We start from the raw sequence: 20,104 nt of genomic DNA, 5'->3' as shown, positions 1-20,104 counted from the left end.
GGAGTTTGAGACCACCCTGGCCAATATAGTAAAACCCTGCCTCTACTAAAAATACAAAAATTAGCAGGGTGTGGTGGCATGTGCCTGTAGTTCCAACTACTTGGGAGGCTGAAGCAGAAGAATCGCTTGAACCTGGGAAGCAGAGGTTGCAGTGAGCTGAGATCTTGCCACTGCACTCTAGCCTGGGCAACAGAGTGAGACTCCATCTAAAAAAAAAAAAAAAAAAAAAAATTAGTGACAGAGGCCAGGTGTGGTGGCTCACACTTGTAATCCCAGCACTTTGGGAAGTGGGGGCAGGTGGATCACTTCAGGTCAGGAGTTCAAGACCAGCCTGGCCAACATGGTGAAACCCCCATCTCTACTAAAAACAAAAAAAATTAGCCAAGGGTAGTGGCACGTGCCTGTAGTCCCAGCTACTCGGGAGGCTGAGGCAGGAGAATTGCTTGAACCTGGGAGGCGGAGGTTGCAGTGAGCCGAGATAGTACCACCGCACTCCAGCCTGGATGACAGAGCGAGACTCCGTCTCAATAATAATAATACTAATACTACTAATAATAAATTAGTGGCAGATATTACGGTATGAATTAAAAATCTGAGGCTTATGAGACTATTCTAAAGATATACTAATCCTGAAAATATCCTTCTCCCCACCTCTTAACCTTAGAAAGAATCCTATTTAATCATAAAAGCTATCTTGGAAATCACAAATTATAATTTTTCATAATGAAAAATAATTTGAAAGCCACAAAAGCAGGGCAAGTTCAGTTATTGTAAAGGGAAGTTATTTCACGGAGTTACACAGGTAGCAAAATTAATAAACTTATGAGATCTGTGCTATGGTATTATTTAGCTTTTAGTTGATTCAATTAAATAAATGAAGCAATGAACAAATTCACTCAAGAAAAACAACACCATATGCAAATGTGTATCTGGCTACTACTGAAGATTACATCAACATTCAAGATCCCCTCAATTTTAAAGTCCTAATATGTATCAACATCCAGCACTCTACATGGCTTAATGAACTTAAAGGGATCTCAAATATTATCTAAAGTTCTGAAAAACTAAGATCACCTACATGTATGACTGCAACTGAGGACCTAAGCACAATTACGATTTTCATTTACATGAAATCTTTAAGTGGCATTGTGACCAGTATAATCAATACCTACAGGTTTTGTCTAATTGCCTGGTCTGTGGGAAAAAAACTAAAAATCAGATATTAAATAGTATAGTATTATAATAGAAAAGCAATTTATGAAATAATATACAAATATACAAACTCAAAGATATTTACATCTCGTTTTTTAAATGTTAAAAATAAAATGGATAAAATCATTATTTTGGATGACACAAAGATATGGCTAAACTCTTCGGAGAATCAAGACAGCCAAAAAAAAAAATTCTTTGTTCACACCTTATTTAAAGTATATATATTTCACTTTGGACTATGCTAAAAAAAATGCAAAGCTGGTTTCAGTCAGCAAAACACTGGAAAGACTAAGGTCACCAAAACAAATCAAACAAAACAAACTATAGCATTGGATCAAATTTTTACTTAAATTTTAAGTTTAATACCAGGCTCCACAATCAAAGAAGAATGAAGGAATCTTTGAAAAGCAAAAGATCACCAATAAATATAATTAAACATATGTAAAATGAACCCTACTAGAAATCAAAAGCTGAGACTTTAAATCTCTAAGAAAAAACTGGCAGGGGATGACGCTGGTATTTACAAATGTCAGTTTCTTCATCCTCAATGAAAACGGATGGAAAGGATATGGAACGTTAGCAGAAGGAATTCTGTTAGATTTGGAGAAAAAGCTACCTAACAATAATGCCCAGTGGCCATTAGGATTTTCATCCAAATGGCTATGAAAACTTGGATTTTCATCCAAATGGCTATGAAAACTTTTATCTCCTACCATTTCTAAATACAAGTCAAACATTTATCTGTCTAAACTTTAACAACATGGAGTTGCCTAAAATCTCAAGATTCCTTCCTAGGACCACCACCCTTCCTCTTCAAAGACTGAATCTCAAAGAAGCTGAAAGCACCAGGTACTCCAACAGCATACAAAAACACTTACCCATCAGTGTTATAAGTTTATTCTTCAGCTGTGTGTCTAACCGTGCAATCATCATCTCCACTGCATTCCTAATTTCCCGAACACGCTCATCTTTTGCATTTCTTACAGCTTCTACGTTCCTTTCCTAGAAGATAAACAGGTAAGAATAATTTTAAGGGGGTAGATTTTAGAAACAGAAGCACCACATTATAATATTGCCTAGAATAGGTAATAGGAAAAAGGTAGAGGAAGGTCAAATGGAAATGACCCAACTCGCTTATATTTCAAAACGGCAGACATGCAATCAAAAACACAAATTTTCCCCATAAAGAATGTTATAAATGATCACTTGGTTCTTGATTCCTAAAGGGGTAAAACAAAGAAGGCATGTTTTTAATTTAGCATATGGTCCACAAACTTCTTTTTAAGTTAGGAAATGGTCCATAAACCTCACTTATGACTGTCATTCTGCCAACTTGAAACAAAATGTATTCTAAAAATATGCTTAGTATTTCATTCTTTGGGGCTTATCACACTTTTTCACAGAAATAACATTATAAATAGCCCACTAAAGCTGTTTGACCTATACAATATCTAAAGAGTAATGTTAAATATTACACTTTCAACTCTGTGGAGTTCTAAATCAGGACATCACAAATAGTTCATTCCTTAGCAAAAGAAACTCACCCAAAAGCTGGAGATCCAAAGAGTGTATAACTTAATGAATGACTGTAAAAGTCAATATTGATTCTGTTTAGAAGTCAATTATTAGGGCCAGGCACAGTGGCTCACGCCTGTAATCCTAGCACTTTGGGAGGCCAAGGCAGGTGGATCATGAGGTCAGGAGTTTGAAACCAGCCTGGCCAATATGGTGAAACCCTGTCTCTACTAAAAATACAAAAATTAGCCAGGCATGGTGGCAGGTACCTGTAATCCCAGCTACTGGGGAGGGTGAGGCAGAAGAATCACTTGAGCCCGGGAGGTGGAGGTTGCAGTGAGCTGAGATCTTGCCACTGCACTCCAGCCTGGGGGACAAGAGTGAAACTCCGTCTCAAAAAAAAGAAAAAATAAGTTAATTATTGACTCTGTAACAAATGGACTTTTTAATTTCACTGATTTTCTAATTCTGCATAGGTGGTAATTCTCTGACTCCAACTGCTTCCTTACAAGCCAGGGGTTTTGTATGGAAATTTCTCAGATACTCTGAAATTTATGGGATTTGACTATAGGTACAGCCTATCAAATTTACAAATCTTGAAAATCTTGATTTCAACATCTGATTAACTTATATAAATATATTATTATACATTACAGATTAAAAACAAAATAATTGTATTTTAGTAGTAGTCTTACCACTTCTTGAACTAAGCTGATCAGTTCCATGAGACGCCGACGAAGTTTGGCTACCTCTTCATTCACTTTAGTGACATGTTGCTCATAAATTTCTGCCAAAGGTTTAAAGGTATGTCCGCCATGCTATTTAAATTAGAGTAGCTTTAGAATACTTTCACATATCTCATCTGCATTTACATTCCTGTGTAACACTCTATGGACACTAATAAACTGGTAAATATTTCAAATGAACTTTATCTTATTAGCTAATTAATTTTGTTGAAGCAGGCCAGTGCCTGCTTAAAATCACTTAGTCCATGCAGGAACTCTTTCAACATTGTACATAAAGGGCTTTAGCAAAATACTCATTTAACTAGAAATTAACTTACTAAAAAGAACCAAAATCTTTAGCCACAGCCCAAATCATCTGCTACAACCTTATCAGTCACTCACTCTTCTCTAAGGCAACACTAGTTTTCTTCCACGTCCTCAAACTTCTTTATACCAGGACTTTACAAAAATTACTCCCTCTTATTAAAAAATAATTCTCAGCTGGGGGGAGTGGCTCATGCCTATAATCCTGGTACTTTGGGAGGCCAAGGAGGGCAGATCGCTTGAACCAAGGAATTCAATACTGGCCTGGCCAACATGGCGAAAACACGTCTCTACTGAAATACAAAAAGTAGCCACGGATGGTGGCACACACCTGTAATCTCAGCTACTCAAGAGGCTGAGACATGAGAATTGCTTGAACCTGGGAGGCAGAGTTTACGGTGAGCTGTGATCGGGTCACTGTACTCCAGCCCAGGTGATAGAGAGAGACTTTGTACCAAAAAATTATAATAATTTTTTAAAAATAAAAACCAAAAACAATAATAATGCCAGGCACGGTGGCTCATGCCTGCAATACTAGCAATTTGGGAGGTTGAGGCAGGTGGATCACCTGAGGTCAGGAGTTCGAGATCAGCCTGGCCAATATAGTGAAACCCCATCTCTACTAAAAAATATAAAAATTAGCTGGGCATGGTGGCACACGCCTGTAATCCCAGCTACTCAGGAGGCTGAGGCTGGAGAACCACTTGAACCCAGGAGGCGGAGGTTGGAGTGAGCTGAGATCATGCCACTGCACTCCAGCCTGGGTGACAGAGTGAGACTCTATCTCGAAAAAACAAAACAAAGCAAATAATAATAATTCTCCATCTTCCTTCTCCCATCTTAGTTTGTCTTAATCCTACTCATCCTTTGCAGCTCAGATTTACAGGATCGGCTGCTATAGTTATGCATCCTCATCAGCTCTCTGTATTTATTCCTCCAATTTATCACACCAATTAAATATGTAATTAATTGTCTGATATGTTCATCACCAAATCCCTAGTCTTTACCACAGGTGAATGAATTAGAAAGATGCTCGAAGAAAAAGCCCAGGATACAAAATTAACAAAAGCAATGAACCCATTTTCCATCCCACAGAATTACTACAGAGATAGAAGGCTAGTTCTGTAGTAACCTCACAAATTCAGTTGCATTCAACTCAAAGAACAATTTTTATAGCTAACTACCTAAAAATAATTTTGATTGGTAACCAGAATTATTAAATTTTTAATATAAGAAGCCTCCTATAAGTTCTTACTAGAATTGTCTTATTTAGCCAAAGTATCCCATTATTGTCTCCAAAAAAGATGTAGATTTTTACATGTTCACTTTAAGTATAGAAAAAAAGTCTCCACTTGTTATCTTACAAAACCTATGTATTTAAAGTATTAAATGTAAGAACTTCTTAATTTTTTCTAGTCAGTGCATTAATATTCAAATTCTAACAGAAAGCTCTCTGAATTGAGCACTACTCAACCAATCTGGCCTGTCACTTTCTAGGTAAAACATACTGACTGACGTCCACAGAATGATCAATTCTCATGGGAACTCTAGATACCTACCCACTTCCATTTCCCCCATCACTTATTTTTCCTCACTGAGAATCCATTGTATTTATTCTCAACCTATTTAGGCCAATTGTACTTAATATTGTAAGGAGATCATTTAATTAAGTATTCAGAGGCCAGGCACGGTGGCTCACGCCTGTAATCCCAGCACTTTGGGAGGCTGAGGCAGGTGGATCACCCGAGGTCGGGAGTTCAAGACCAGCCTGACCAACATGGAGAAACCCTGTCTCTACTGAAAATACAAAATTAGCCAGGCGTGGTGGTGGCGCATGCCTGTAATCCCAGCTACTAGGGAGGCTGAGGCAGGAGAATCACTTGAACCCGGGAGGCAGAGGTTGTGGTGAGCCGAGATCCCACCATTGCACTCCAGCCTCAGCAATGAGTGCGAAATTTTTTCTCAAGAAAAAAAAGTATTCAGTAAACAACAGAACATGTCTTTAAAATAAAAAAGCTGCTTCTAAGAAAACTAACTTCAATGCTTCAAGCTCAATAATGGCAGACTGTCTTTAAAAACTGCTCTTGAATTCAATTGGAAAAAACAATCTAAAAAACAGAAAATAATTATAAGATCTAGATATGTGCACTCAATGTTGTTTCACAAGTGTCTAAGTTCTTGCTCCATTTTAAAGGAACTAAAATTGGAAACCCTGGCCAGTACATCGATCAACTGACCTTTAATGAAAAAAGTGACCTGGATCCTACAACAAAAAGATTTGCAAATGAATAGAGGATATGTTGCATAGGTGTTAGAGGTTAAAATATTTATGTAAGGGGCCCATGTCCTACATTAAACCGCACAAACAAGGTTCTCTAGAATAAAAGTACGATACCTTTAATAAAGCATCTATAAAGCAGATGCATTTTAATTTTCATTCTACGAGAGCATAATGACACTATTTTCTATCTGAATAAGTATTTCAGTGCCTTCTAGTCTCTAACTAAAAAAAAAATACTGAATTTGTTCTGCTCACCATTCCTCCCCAAAGTGCACACTGATGGCAGATACACTTCTTACAAGTCCAGCAAAATACACTAAGTTTTTCATGGTGATTTTCACATCTATACATTATGAAAAGAAAATAAAGTTATAAATTAAATAAAATTGGAACATTATCACCTCCACAAATTCTTAAGCTTGAGCAAACAGGTCAATTTTAAATGATTATGTCTCAAGAAACACAGTATAAAATGTACTCCATGGCTTCTGTAAAGTAAGCTAAAGAAGTTTATGTGGACAACTTTTTTAAAGTACTGTTTTCATTGATCTGGACTTTATAATCACATGCAAAATACAGATTTGCTTCTTAAAGACATCATATATATTGCATCATTTCCAAGCAGCACTACAGATGGTAAATTCTATTGTACTACTACATTCTGGGCATGTGCTTAATAATATTGATTATGCATTTATACCTACATGAGCATGCACAAGTACTTTTCCTACATGTGGTCAATGATAACAATAATCAAGACACATGATTAACTGCACGAGTTAATACTAGACCCTCCTGGAAAATGAACAACTCAATTTTAAACTTTCTTTTAAACTGGATATTCACATGGAAAACAATAAAGTTAGACTCTGTTATGGATTGACTATGTCCCCCCTCAAATTCACAGGGTAAAGTCTTAACCCCCAGTGTGAATGTATTAGCAGACAGAGCCTTTAAGAAAGTAATTAAGGTTAAGTAAGGATCATAAGGGCAGGACCCAAATCCAACAGCACTGGTGTCCTTTATAAGAGGAGGAGACACTAGGCGTGCACATGCACATAGCAAAGATCATGTGAGGACAGAGCTAGGTGGTGGCCATCTATAAGTCAAGGAGAAAGAGAGGTCTCACCAAAAACCAACACTACCAGCATTTAATCTGGGACTTAACACCTATCAGAACTGTGAGAAAATAAATTTCTATTGTTTAAGCTACTCAGCAGTATTGTTATGGAAGACCTAGCAGACTAACACAGACCCTTACTTTACACCATATACACAAATAAACTACAGGCCGGGTGTGGTGGTGGCTCATGCCTGTAATCCCAGCACTTTGGGAGGCAAAGGCAGATGGATCACTTGAGGCCAGGAGTTTGAGACCAGCCTGGCCAAAATAGTGAAAACGCCTTCTCTACTAGAAACACAAAAAATTAGCTAGGCGTGGTGGTACACGCCTGTAATCCCAGCTACTCAGAAGGCTGAGGCACAAGAATCACTTGAACCCGGGAGGCAGAGGTTGCAGTGAGCTGATAATCACACCACTGCACTCCAGCCTGGGCAACAGAGGAAGACTTTGCCTCAAAAAAAAAAAAAAAAAAAGAGAGAGAGAGAAGAATGAAGGTTTAATATCCAGAATATATAAATAACACCTATAATTCAACAAATAAATTTTTAAAACTCCCATTTAAACATGAGCAAAAGATCTCTAGTAAGCATATGAAAAGGTGCTCATCACTACTAATCATTACAGAAATGTGAATCCTAACCTCATACCATATTAGGATGGTTGCTATAAAAAAACAAAAAAAAAAGCAAGTGTTGGCCAGGATGTGGAGAAACTGGAACCCTTGTGCACTGTTGGTGGGACTTTTTGTAAAATGGTACAGTCACTATGGAAAACAGTATGGAGATTCCTTAAAAACTTAAATTAAAAATAGAATTACCATACGATCTAGCAATGCTACTTCTGATTACATAACCAAAAGAACTGAAAGTAGAGTCTCAAAGACATGAACATCCATGTTCGTAGCAACATTATTCACTACAGCCCAAAGGTGGAAGCAACGCCATTTTCACTGACAGATGAATGGATAAACAAAATATGACATATACATACAATATAATATTACTCAGCCTTAAAAAGGTAGGAAATTTTGACACATGGATGAACCTTGAGGACATTATGCTAAGTAAAATAAATCAGTTACAAAAAGATAGGTACTGTACGGTTTTACTTATATGCGGTATCCAGAGTACTCAAACTGATAGAAACAGAAAGTACGATGGTGGCTGCCAGGGGCTGGTGGGAAGAGGGAATGGGGAGTGGTTTAATGGGTACAGTTTCAGATTTGCAAGTTTAAAAAGTTTTGGAGATTGGTTGAACATGTGAACATGCTTAACATAACTGAATTGTACATTTAAAAATGATTGCCGGGCGTGGTGGCTCACACCTGTAATCCCAGCACTTTGGGAGGCTGAGGAGCTGTCTCTTATACACATCTAGATGTGTATAAGAGACAGCACTTAAAAGTGGTTAAGATGGTAAATTTTATGTTATGTGTATTTTACCATAATTAAAATGTTTTAAGTATTCTATTGTTTATAAAGTAGATATACTCTTGCAATTTTTTTTTTTTTGAGACGGAGTCTAGCTCTGTCATCCAGGCTGGAATGCAGTGGCGTGATCTTGGCCCACTACAACCTACACTTTCTGGGTTCAAGCAATTCTTGCTGCCTCAGCCTCCCAAGTAGTTGGGATTACAGGCGCCCACCACCACGCTCAGCTAATTTTTGTATTCTTAGTACAGACAGGGTTTCACCATGTTGGCCAGGCTGGTCTTGAACTCCTGACCTTAGGTGATTCACCTGCCTCGGCCTCCCAAAGCGCTGGGATTACAAGCATGAGCCACTGTGCCTGACCCACTCACGCATTTTTAAAAAAGCATTTCATTGATGAAGGACACCGATCTTAGAGAAAATACTTACATAGGTTTATATTTTATATTTCTAATTCATAAGTAATCAGAGTATCAAATGGGAAATTAATAAAGGTTAGAAAAAATATATCAGATACTGTTTGGAAGCTCACATAGCAAGACTTCCAAAATACCAAATTTATAATATAGCTTTTACAATATAGAAAATTTGCCAAAACTCCTCTTAATCAACAGCCTGTATTCACCTGCAAAAAGGGGAGGCCAGTAGGCATCAAACAGCAAATAAGAAAGACTAGCAGGTTAGCAAACTGTAGCAGTCCATTCCTTTTGAGAGGCTCTAATAGAACAGGCCCAACAAGAGGTAAAGGGTCTTTCCAAATAGTAATACCCACCACTTCAGAGGAAAAACACCTAAGTGTTCACCTAAGAAATGTGTTATTATATAGAAAAGAAATTAAATAACTATTTTTGGTGAGACCTCCACAATGCTACAAATGACAGAATTCCTTAAAAGTCCAGTTAAACCTGAATAGCAGCTTTTTAGTTTTAGTTTTAGTTTTTTTTGGGGGAGACGGAGTCTTGCTCTGTCACCCAGGCTGGAGTGCAATGACACCATCTCAGCTCACTGCAACCTATGCCTCCTGGGCTCAAGTGATTCTCCTGCCTCAGCCTGCCAAGTAGCTGGGATTACAGGTGTCCACCACCACACCCAGCTAATTTTTGTATTTTTAGTAGGGACGGGGTTCTCCACATTGGCCAGGCTGGTCTTGAACTCCTGACCACAGGTAATCCACTCGTCTCGGCTTCTCAAAGTGCTGGGATTATAGGCATGAGCCACCACACCCGCCCGAATAATAGGTTTTAATTCTGATTATGCATCAGAATATGGTGTTATACTACCATAATTATCAGAATATGGTGTTATACTACCATATACTACCATAATTAAGCCTCTTTTTTTTTCTTTTTCTTTTTTTAAGAGATGAGGGTCTTGCTATGTTACCTAAGCCATCCTCTAGGCTCAAGAGATCCTCCTGCCTGAGCCTCCCAAGTAGCTGAGACTATAGGTGCACACCACCATGCCCTGTTCTCTTATTTCTATGGTTCTAGTTCCTCAGTATAAAGAAACAGATAAAATTTTTTCTAATGACCTGTGAGGTTTCAACCTCTTGCTTTACCATGTTGTGACTCTACAGAAAGTGACCAAGTTTTATTTCTAAACATTCAAGGGTCCTGGACTCTCACCTAATTCAAGTTATTTTACTATTGCTGGACAGTGAAGCCTTACAATTAACCATGTTGTAGCTTCTTCATCTATAAAAACAAATCACTGCCACATCATTCTTTCCTTTCTTTATCTGCTCCCCATAACAACTCTCCAGATACGTTCAAAATTCTTCAATCATGGAACATAAGACCATTTATTCACTCTTGTCCCTCAAATGACTTAACACAGTATTATCACTGTGTCCCCATTAAGCAGTTAACAGAAATTATGTCTCATTTACCTCTGTATGCCTATCATCTAGCAAAGCACTTTCTGTATGGGGGGAGGAGAGGGCAAGGGGTGTCTGTGTATATACATGGCATGAAATAACCGCTGTTAAATAAACATAATAAGAATATGTTACTTAACAGCAACAGCACATGATTGAAAGAATTAAAAACTTAAGAAATTTAACACTACTTATTCATAAATAACTAAATGGCAACTACCAATATAGTGTCATTAAACAACACAAAGGCAAAATCCATTCCATATTGAACAAAGAAATTGAGGACATACTTGTCCTTTTCATTTTCTTCATGTTTGGTGAGACTGCAGAGTTGAAGAGTATCAAGCTGTTGTGTTACTTCTTCTGCCCAACGACAATTTACTAGTTCTCGTAGCTGGAGTGGAGCACTGGGGAGAAAATCCATACACATACACTAATTCATGAATTTCAGATTATTTTATAAAATAAACACATTTCTCAAAATAGAGAGCACAAAAATACTCATACCATAACACTATTTTTTTTAAGAGAGAGAGTTTCACTCTATGACCCAGGGTGGAATGCAGCAGCATGCATGATCATGGTTCACTGCAGCCTTGACCTCCTGGGCTCAAGCGATCCTCCTGCCTCAGCCTCCTGAGTGGCTGGGACTACAGCAGCACACCATCAAATCCAGGTAATTTTAAAATTTTTTGTAAAGACAGGGATCTTGCTATATTTCCCAGGCTGGTCTTAAACTCCTGGCCTCCAGTGATCCTCCCAAAGTACTGGGATTACAGGTATGAGCCACTACCTGGCCCCATGACACTATTAAAACTAAAAAAAAAGAAAAAAGAAAAAGACACAATGAAAAATACTCTTTGCAACTTATTTTCACCATATTAACACGTCATTTACAAAAACAAACAAAAAAACTAAACAAAAACATATGACTCAGAATATGGACTGAATTCTCAACTTCTGAGTCTAATGCTGTACTGTTGGCATGGTGGCTCATGCCTGTAATCCCAACACTTTGGGAGGCTGAGGTGGGTAGATTGCTTGAACCGAGGTGTTCGAGACCAGCCTGGACAACATGATGAAACCCTGTCTCTACAAATAATTAGCCAAGCGTCGTGGCATGTGCCTATAGTCCCAGCTACCCGTGAAGCTGAGGTAGGAGGACCACCTGAGCCAGGGAGATTGAGGATGCAGTGAGCCAAGATTGCGCCACTGCACCCCAGCCTGGAGAAAGAGTGAGACTCCATTTCAAAAATAACTAAATAAAATTTCATCATATAGCCACACTAGACACATTTCAAGTGATCAACAACCACACGTAGCTAGTGGCTACCACACTGGACAGTGTAGACATAGAACACTTTCATCATTATAAAAAGTTCTACTTGACAGTGCTGGTCTTATAAGATAATATAAGAAAGGTGGGACTGGGCACACTGGTTCACACCTACAATCCTAGCACTTTGGGAGGTCAAGGTGGTAGGATTCCTTGAGCCCAGGAAGTCAAGACCAGTTTGGCAAAAACAGTGACATCTCATTCTACAAAAAATAAACGAAATTAGCTTGGCATGGTAGCACACACCAGTGGTCCCAGTTAGGAGGCAGGTTGACGTAGGAGGATCACCTGAGCCCAGGAGGTCGAGGCTGCAGTGAGCTGAGATCGTGCCACTGCACTCCAGCCTGGACAACAGAGCGAGACCTTGTCTCAAAAAAAATAAAAAGTAAAGAAAAGTGAATACAAAACGAAAAAACGGGCAACAGATGGCACTCCAGCATTATTTTTTGAAACCAAAAGTAGAGATAACCTAAATGTCTCTCAATATGGGGATAAATAAATCAAGGTATAGTCATAACATTGATTAGTCACTTTTAAAAAAAATGCCTTATATATACATACAATCAAGAAAAGATACCTACCATATTTTACATGAAAAAGCAAACTGCAAAACAATATTATATCATTGATACATTTTAAGAAAAAGCATATGAGAATCACATACGCATATATTTAAATATAGGCACAATTATACTGGATTAGGGCATTACAAAATACATGCACAAAAAATAGTCTAGAATAATAGATACCAAATCCAACAATTTCTTTTGCAAGTGTTATTAAGTGAGAAGACAGGGCAGGGAGTATCAGAATCAGAAGCCTTTTTATTTTATATTTATCTCTACCATATGGATTTTTTTTTTTTTTTTTGAGACAGACTCTCGCTCTGTCACTCAGGCTGGAGTACAATGGCGCGACGTTGGCTCAAGTGCAGCAGTGCAATCTCAGCTCACTCCAACCTCCACCTCCTAGGTTCAAGCGATTCTCATGTTTCAGCCTCCTGAGTAGCTGGGACTATAGGTGCGTGCCACCATGCCCGGCTAATTTTTGTATTTTTAGTAGAGACAAGGTTTCACTATGTTGGCCAGGCTGGTCTTGAATTCCCGACCTCAGGTTATCCAGCCACCTTGGCCTCCCAAAGTGCTGGGATTACAGGTGTGAGCCACTGTGCCTGGCCAAACTATCTGGATTTTTTTAACCAGAAACATTAAAATTTTTTGCTTAATTATAAAAGATAAGTTATGGCCTAACTATCTGGATTTTTTAACCAGAAACATGAAAAATTTGTTGCTTAATTATGAAAGGTAAATTAAGAACTTACACAAGTATTTTCTAAGAGAGGCAGAGTACAACATAGTAAACATAATTTTAAGTCACATGAATTAGTCCCTGCATTTCTTTTTCTAGTCAGATTGCTTATTTCTACTCAACTATCTTCAAGAAGAAGAGAAATGGGCTGACTGCAGGAAAACTGCCTTTATGAATCCCAAGGCACATTCTGACCTTACTATTTTCCAAATTCACAAATAATCATAGCGAAACACTTACCGGCAATGAGGACATTGAGCTCTCTGCTCTGTCAGCCAGCGCTAAGGGGTCAAAAGATTAGATTTTGATTAGAAAACACCATTACTTTATTTATATATATATATAAAATAATACAAATCTAATGAGTTTTAAGCACTGTCTAGTGCTTAATTTTAGAGATACTTACAGAAATAACAGGCAATCTACTGTCTCCTTCACACTATCATCCTCATAGGGATAAACTTTTAAAGGGACAGAACTCAGTGCAAAATAGCTGTTAAAAGGCTACTCTCACACAGGAAAAGGAATGATTCCAGGACTAGCTGATTCTCAGAGGGAACGTGTATATAATCTTACTATTGTCTTATAATAATGACTGTCTCTTTTGCACTAAAAAATAAACCATAGTGATGATTTATTTCTATCTAGTTTACTACTGAATTTAGTTTTTGAAAAGCTAATTCAAAAAAAGGGAAGCTAATTCTGAGTTACATACATTATAGGCATGTAAATTAAACCTAAAAAAATGAATAAGCAATAGAGCACAACTTTTAAGTCTTAAAACAGTTTCATAGGGCCAGGCGTGGTGTCTCATGCCTGTAATCCCAGCACTTTGGGCGGCCAAGGTGGGCAGATCACCTGAGGTCAGCAGATGGAAACCAGCCTGGCCAACATGGTGAAACCCTGTCTCTACTAAAAATACAAAAATTAGCCAGGAATGGTGGCAGGCGCCTGTAATCCCAGCACTTTGGGCGGCCAAGGTGGGCAGATCACCTGAGGTCAGCAGATGGAAACCAGCCTGGCCAACATGCTGAAACCCTGTCTCTACTAAAAATACAAAAATTAGCCAGGAATGGTGGCAGGCGCCTGTAATTCCAGCTACTCGGGAGGCTGAGGCAGGAGAATCGCTTGAACCAGGGAGGCGGAGGTTGCAGTGAGCTGAGATCCTGCCACTGCACGCTAGCCTGGGCGACAGAGCAAGACTCTGTCTCAAAACAAAACAAAACAAAACAAAAAGGTTTCATAGTTCAGTAATTGAAGCTTCTAGATATCTTGGTTTCCTCATAATTACAAAAAGGTTTTAGAAGAGAATAATGTCTCTACTAAACCAAAAATTATGTTAATAATTTATTAGGAAACTGAGAGCAATCTTATACCATATGGAAGGAGATGTTAAGATTTTCTGACTAGTTTTCAGGAAACAACAGGTTTATAATAAAACAAAAAACTTTATGTTTTAGTTGTCTGATAAATAGGTTTAGAGGTAAAAAACTATGATCCTACACCAACGTACTCCCAATATCTGTTATTTGTTTATCTCTTTCTACTTCTTAAAATGAACATGAGCTTTAACTTGATGCCAAATAATTAATTTAGAAATAAAATTCCCAAGGAAACCTTAAAGGACAGTAAAAGACTTAAAATGAAAGGAAGCAAGGTACTTCAGAGCAAAGAAAATAAAGCTGAAAGAAAAAGCATACAGAGCACGCCTGTAATCCCAACACTTTGGGAGGCTGAGACAGGCAGATCGTGAGGTCAGGAGTTTGAGATCAGCCTGGCCAACATAGTGAAATCTTGTCTCTACTAAAAATACAAATTTAGCCAGGTGTGGTGGTGTGAACCTGTAGTCCCAGCTACTCGGGAGGCTGAGGCAGGAGAATTGCTTGAACCAGGAGGTAGAGGCTGCAGGGTGCCGAGATCGCGCCACTGCACTGTACAGCCTGGGTGACAGAGCGTAACTCTGTCTCAAAAAATAAAAATAAAAATAAAAATAAAGTAAAAATCCTACGGAAAAGGATTCCTCCATTCTTAATAACCTTGAACATTATTATTACCTTGGTCTCTAGGCAAAAACGAAATTTGGGTCAGGTTTCTTCCCCTGAAACAATGACATGACCATGCCACTCTTCTGTTAAAGTCATAGCTCCTCTCCAGAACCGGTCTCATGAACTCCTCTCCAGAACTGGTCTCATGGACTCCTCTCCAGAACTGGCCCTATGACCCAGCAAGGTTATGTCTTTACATGTTTCCTCTCTCCGCCTAAGATATTCTTCAAAACCTTTCTTCATCTGGGTTACTCCTACTCATTGTTTAGATTTCAGTTCATAAGCTGCTTTCTCCAAAAAGCATTCCCTGACACTCTGCAGACTATTTTAGATACAATTGCCATGCTCTACCACTATACTTCCCCCTTCAGAAACTTTATTATGACGACTTATTTGTTGATCTTCTTTGTCCTGCTGGATTATAAACCTTAACAAAGACTGGGACTATGATAGGGAGTAACCAGATCATATGTTTAAACGCCCCCCTCCCTCCCAGTCAAAACAGGCTTATTGCTGCACTATATAACACTGTTGACATATATGTGCTTGGCCCTCCCTCCATGTCCTGTCTCTGGATCATGTAAATGTCACTGGATCATGTCCATAAAATTTCCTGCCTTTCCCAGGCTACATTGAGCTTTACATTCTCTGAATATTTGTGGCATATTTATCTTGTATTTCACAGTCTAATTTATTTATTTATTTTTTGAGACAGAGACTCACTCCCTCACCCAGGCTCAAGTGCAGTGGTGCCATCTCAACTCACTGCAACCTCTGCCTCCCAGGTTCAAGCAATTCTCGTGCCTCAGCCTCCCGAGTAGCTGGGATTACAGGCATGCATCACCGCACCCAGATGGTTTCTGCATTTTTATTAGAGACAGGGTTTTCCTACGTTGGCTAGGCTGGTCTCCAGCTCTGACCTCAAGTGATCCGCCCACCTGAGCCTCCCAAAGTGCTGGGATTACAGGCATACATGCATGAGATTACTCAGTCTCCACAATCTAATTTAATTACAAAATAAATATGACAATGTTAATACTCTGAGAAAAACAATGTTTCTTTCAAACCAAAACCAACCAACCAGTGATACAATATTAATGCATAATGTTAAATATGTTTAGAGCATTCCCCCTCATTCAATTTAAAAATTATAAACATAAAATAAAATAAAATTTAAAAATTATTTTCTCTCCATCATTAAACTGAAAGAATCACAATCTTTAGATCTGTGTCTGATTCCCAGCTCTGGCACTTACGGACCACATGACATTGGACAAGTGACTGAGCTCGTCTCCTCATATGCAACAAGAGAATCAACATACCTACCCTGCAAAACTGCTGTAACGGTTAGAGAAGCTGTTAGTAATAAATGCTAAGTATATAAGATAATCTTAAAAAAAGTGGCTGCTAACATTTATAGTTCAATTACTACTGGATGTGAGGAATAAGGACGATTAAAGTGAACTAGGTTTTTGGATAAAAAACTGGGTTCCTGACTAGAAAAGAAACAGATTTGGCATGAAAAAAAAAACAAAAAACACCTCTTATAGAGATAATATATTTGAAATGCATACTACAAGTCCAAACGAGGGTAGTTATATACTAGAGGCAGGGAAAAGGCCAGGACTGAAAAGATAAAGTTGTGAAGTATAAGTCTAGAGGTAGTGTTAAAAGTCATGGACCAGTCGAATGTGGTGGCTCACACTTTTAATCCTAGCACTTTGGCAGGCCAAGGTGGGAGGATTGCTTAAGGCCAGGAGGTCCAGACCAGTCTAGGTCACACAGCAAGATACCATCTCTACAATAAACTTAAAAATTAGCCAGGTATGGTGGGCATGCCTGTAGTCCCAGCTATTCCTCAGGAGGCTGAGGTGGGAGGATCATTTGAATCCAGAGGTCGGGGCTGCAGTGAGCCATGATCATGCCACTGTCTCTAGCCTGGATAACAGAGCAAGACTCAGTCTCTTAAAAAAAAAAAAAAAATCCATAGACCATGAAGTTACTAGGAAGATGGTATAGCTATTATGGCAAAAATACCAAAGAAGATAATGTTTCAAGAAAAACAGATAAAGTAATTTGTGCTGAATGCTCTGAGAAGGAAAGATAAGGCCAACGAAATGTTCATTGGATTTAGCAAAATTGAGTCTATACCTTGCAGGAGCTATGTGAGTAGCTATGTGAGGGAACTAAAATCAAGTTAGAATGGGCTGAAGGGTAAGTAGACAGCGAGGTTGCAGAGATATGGAGTGGAAAACACTCATTTAAATAGTTTTAGCTATAAGAGAAAACAGGCAGTAAATAGGAAATTTGTTAACAAAGAACCTTTATTCCCAAATAGCTCAAAATTGCAAGGAAACTAGGAGGCAGATCACAGAGGATCTCAGATGCCTTGTGAAAGCATACAAAATTTCCTACATCCCCTGATGTATTGTTTGAGGCAAACTATATATACATACAAAAACATGCTAAATACTGTCTGGGTTTTTTATTTTTGAGACAAGTCACACTCTGTCGCTCAGGCAGGAGTGCAGTGGCCCAAACACAACTCACTGCAGCCTCAACTTCTTGGTCTCAAGAGGTCCTCCCACCTGACCCTCAGAAGTAGCTGGGGCTACAGATGTGCCCACTACATCCAGCTAATTTTTTAATTTTTGCAGAGATGGGATCCTGCCATGTTGCTCAGGCTGGTCTTGAAGTCCTGGGCTCAAACAATCCTCTGCCTTTGGCCTCCCAAAGTGCTGGGACTACAGGGATGAGCCACGGCGCCCAACCTAAAATAGTTTCTTACAAACATCTATACCACTAAACTACAACCAAAGTCCACTTCTTACGGTGTGTCTACCAGAGAAAGGGAAAAGCAGTCCCTTTGTTCATTTCCAAAAACTTGTAAGAATGAGTAATTATCATAAAGATTGTATATATTAATTATCTAGTATACAGAACTAAATAAGCCAGATGGTAAATAAAATTACTGTTAGTGTAACAGCAGACCAAAAAAAGAGAGTTTTAAAAAAAACATCAGCCGGGCGTGGTGGCTCACGTCTGTAATCCCAACACTTTGGGAGGCTGAGGTGGGTGGATCACCTGGGGTCTGGAGTTCGAGACCAGCCTGGGCAACATGGTGAAACCCCATCTCTATTAAAAATATAAAAATTAGTCAGGCATGGTGGTGGGTGCCTGCAATCCCAGCTACTCAGGAGGCTGAGGCAGGACAATCGCTTGAACCCGGGAGGCGGAGGTTACAGTGAGCCAAGACTGTGCCACTCCACTACAGCCTGGGTGACAGTGAGACTCTGTCTCAAAAAAAAAAAAAAAAAAATCAACTTTGTTACAGAAAACAAGCTCTTTGAGAAACATTAATTACAGCAATCATTAAAAATCTTAGATCATGGGTTCATGATTGATTAAATACTACTTCCAACACCTAATCCTGCATTTGAAATTAATTTAAAATATAAATATTTATTAAATTCCTTCCATTTCTTCAGAATATACTCAGAGATATCACTATTGACATGCACCATGTATCCTCATTCATAATGCTATGTGAAAAATTTTAATGTATATGTATTGCTCTGGGAGTTTAAGACATTTACTAGAGAAACTGTGCTAGGGAAATCCTCAACAAAATCCTAATAAAACTAATTCAACAGAATATTTAAAAGATTATACACTGTGGCCAAGTGGGATTTATTCCTAGAATACAAAGATGGTTCAACTGTAAAAATCATTCAATGTGATAAACCACTTCATGGAAAACCCCCACTATGATCATCTCAATTATGCAGAAAAGGCATCTGACAAAATCCAATATCCTTTCATGACAAAAATACTCAATAGACAGAAATAGAAGGGAACTTCCTCAACTTGATAAAGGCCATATATAAAAACTCATAAAAATCATAGTCAACGATTCAAAGGCTTTAACTCTTCCCCTTAAGATCAGGAAAAATTCCCCTTAAGATCAAGAAGACGACAAGGATGCCAGCTTTTACAATCTCTATTCAACATAATGCAGGTACTAAAAATTCCAGCCATAGTACTTAGGCAAAATAAAGAAATAAAAAGTATCTTAATTAAAAAAGAAGTGAAATTATCTTTTTGCAGATGACATGATCTTATCTGTAAAAATCCCTAAAGAGTCCACAAAATATTGTTAAAGCTAATAAATGCAGCAGTTACAGGATACAAAATAAACACACAAAAAACACTGGCATTTCTATAAGCTTGCAATGAACAATCAAAAAATGAAATTAAGAAAATAACACATTTGCAACAGCATCAAAAGGAATAAAATGCTTAGGAAAAAAACGAACCAAGAATTTGAAAGACATACACGGAGGCTGACTGTGGTGGCTCACACCTATAATTCCAGCACTGGGAGGCCAAGACAAGAGGATTGCTTGAACCCAGGTAGTTGAGGCTGCAGTGAGCCATGATCACATCACTGCACTCCAGCCTGGGTGACAGCGAGATCCTGTCTCAAAAAAATAAAAAAGAAAAAGAAAGAAAGACTTATACATGCAAAACTACAATACACTGCTGAAAGAAGTTAGAGAAGTCCTAAATAAATGGAAAGACACCCACGTTCAAGGATCATAAGATTTAATATTTTTAGGACAGCAATATTACTCAAAGGCATGTACAGAATCAATGTAATCCCTACTAAAACTCCAATGGTGCTTTTTTATATTGGTAGAAAACTGCATTTAAAATTCACATGGAATCTCAAGGGATGCCAAATAGCTAAAACTACCTTAAAAAAGAAAAAGCTGGAGGACTCACACTAATTTCAAAACTTACTACAAAGCTACAGTAATCAAAGCAGTGTGGTACTACCATAAGAACAGAAATAGAGACTAACAGAACAGAATACAGAGGTAGAAATAAACACAAATATTTTATGATTCCATTTATATGAGGTACTTA

The 20,104-nt window shown here is 38.3% G+C and overlaps 1 protein-coding gene across 1 annotated transcript in view; it reads right to left on the bottom strand.

The window, feature by feature from the left end:
* The window catches only part of TRIM37 (tripartite motif containing 37), a 127,426-nt gene that overhangs the window by 95,917 nt on the left and 11,405 nt on the right, over positions 1 to 20,104 (bottom strand). Inside the window, exons 3-7 of the mRNA XM_011979257.1 lie at positions 13,371 to 13,411; positions 10,777 to 10,893; positions 6,313 to 6,400; positions 3,423 to 3,545; positions 2,091 to 2,214 (exon numbers count right to left, since the gene is read on the bottom strand). Of these exons, the coding sequence (XP_011834647.1) occupies positions 2,091 to 2,214; positions 3,423 to 3,545; positions 6,313 to 6,400; positions 10,777 to 10,893; positions 13,371 to 13,411 (493 nt within the window). The remainder of the gene's footprint in view (positions 1 to 2,090; positions 2,215 to 3,422; positions 3,546 to 6,312; positions 6,401 to 10,776; positions 10,894 to 13,370; positions 13,412 to 20,104) is intronic.

This window comes from Mandrillus leucophaeus, unplaced genomic scaffold (assembly GCF_000951045.1).
Source record: "Mandrillus leucophaeus isolate KB7577 unplaced genomic scaffold, Mleu.le_1.0 Scaffold20, whole genome shotgun sequence".
In the NCBI taxonomy this organism is placed as follows: Eukaryota; Metazoa; Chordata; class Mammalia; order Primates; family Cercopithecidae; genus Mandrillus; species Mandrillus leucophaeus.
Note: the sequence above shows the minus strand (reverse complement) of the source record. Positions and strands in the feature narration are given on the sequence as shown.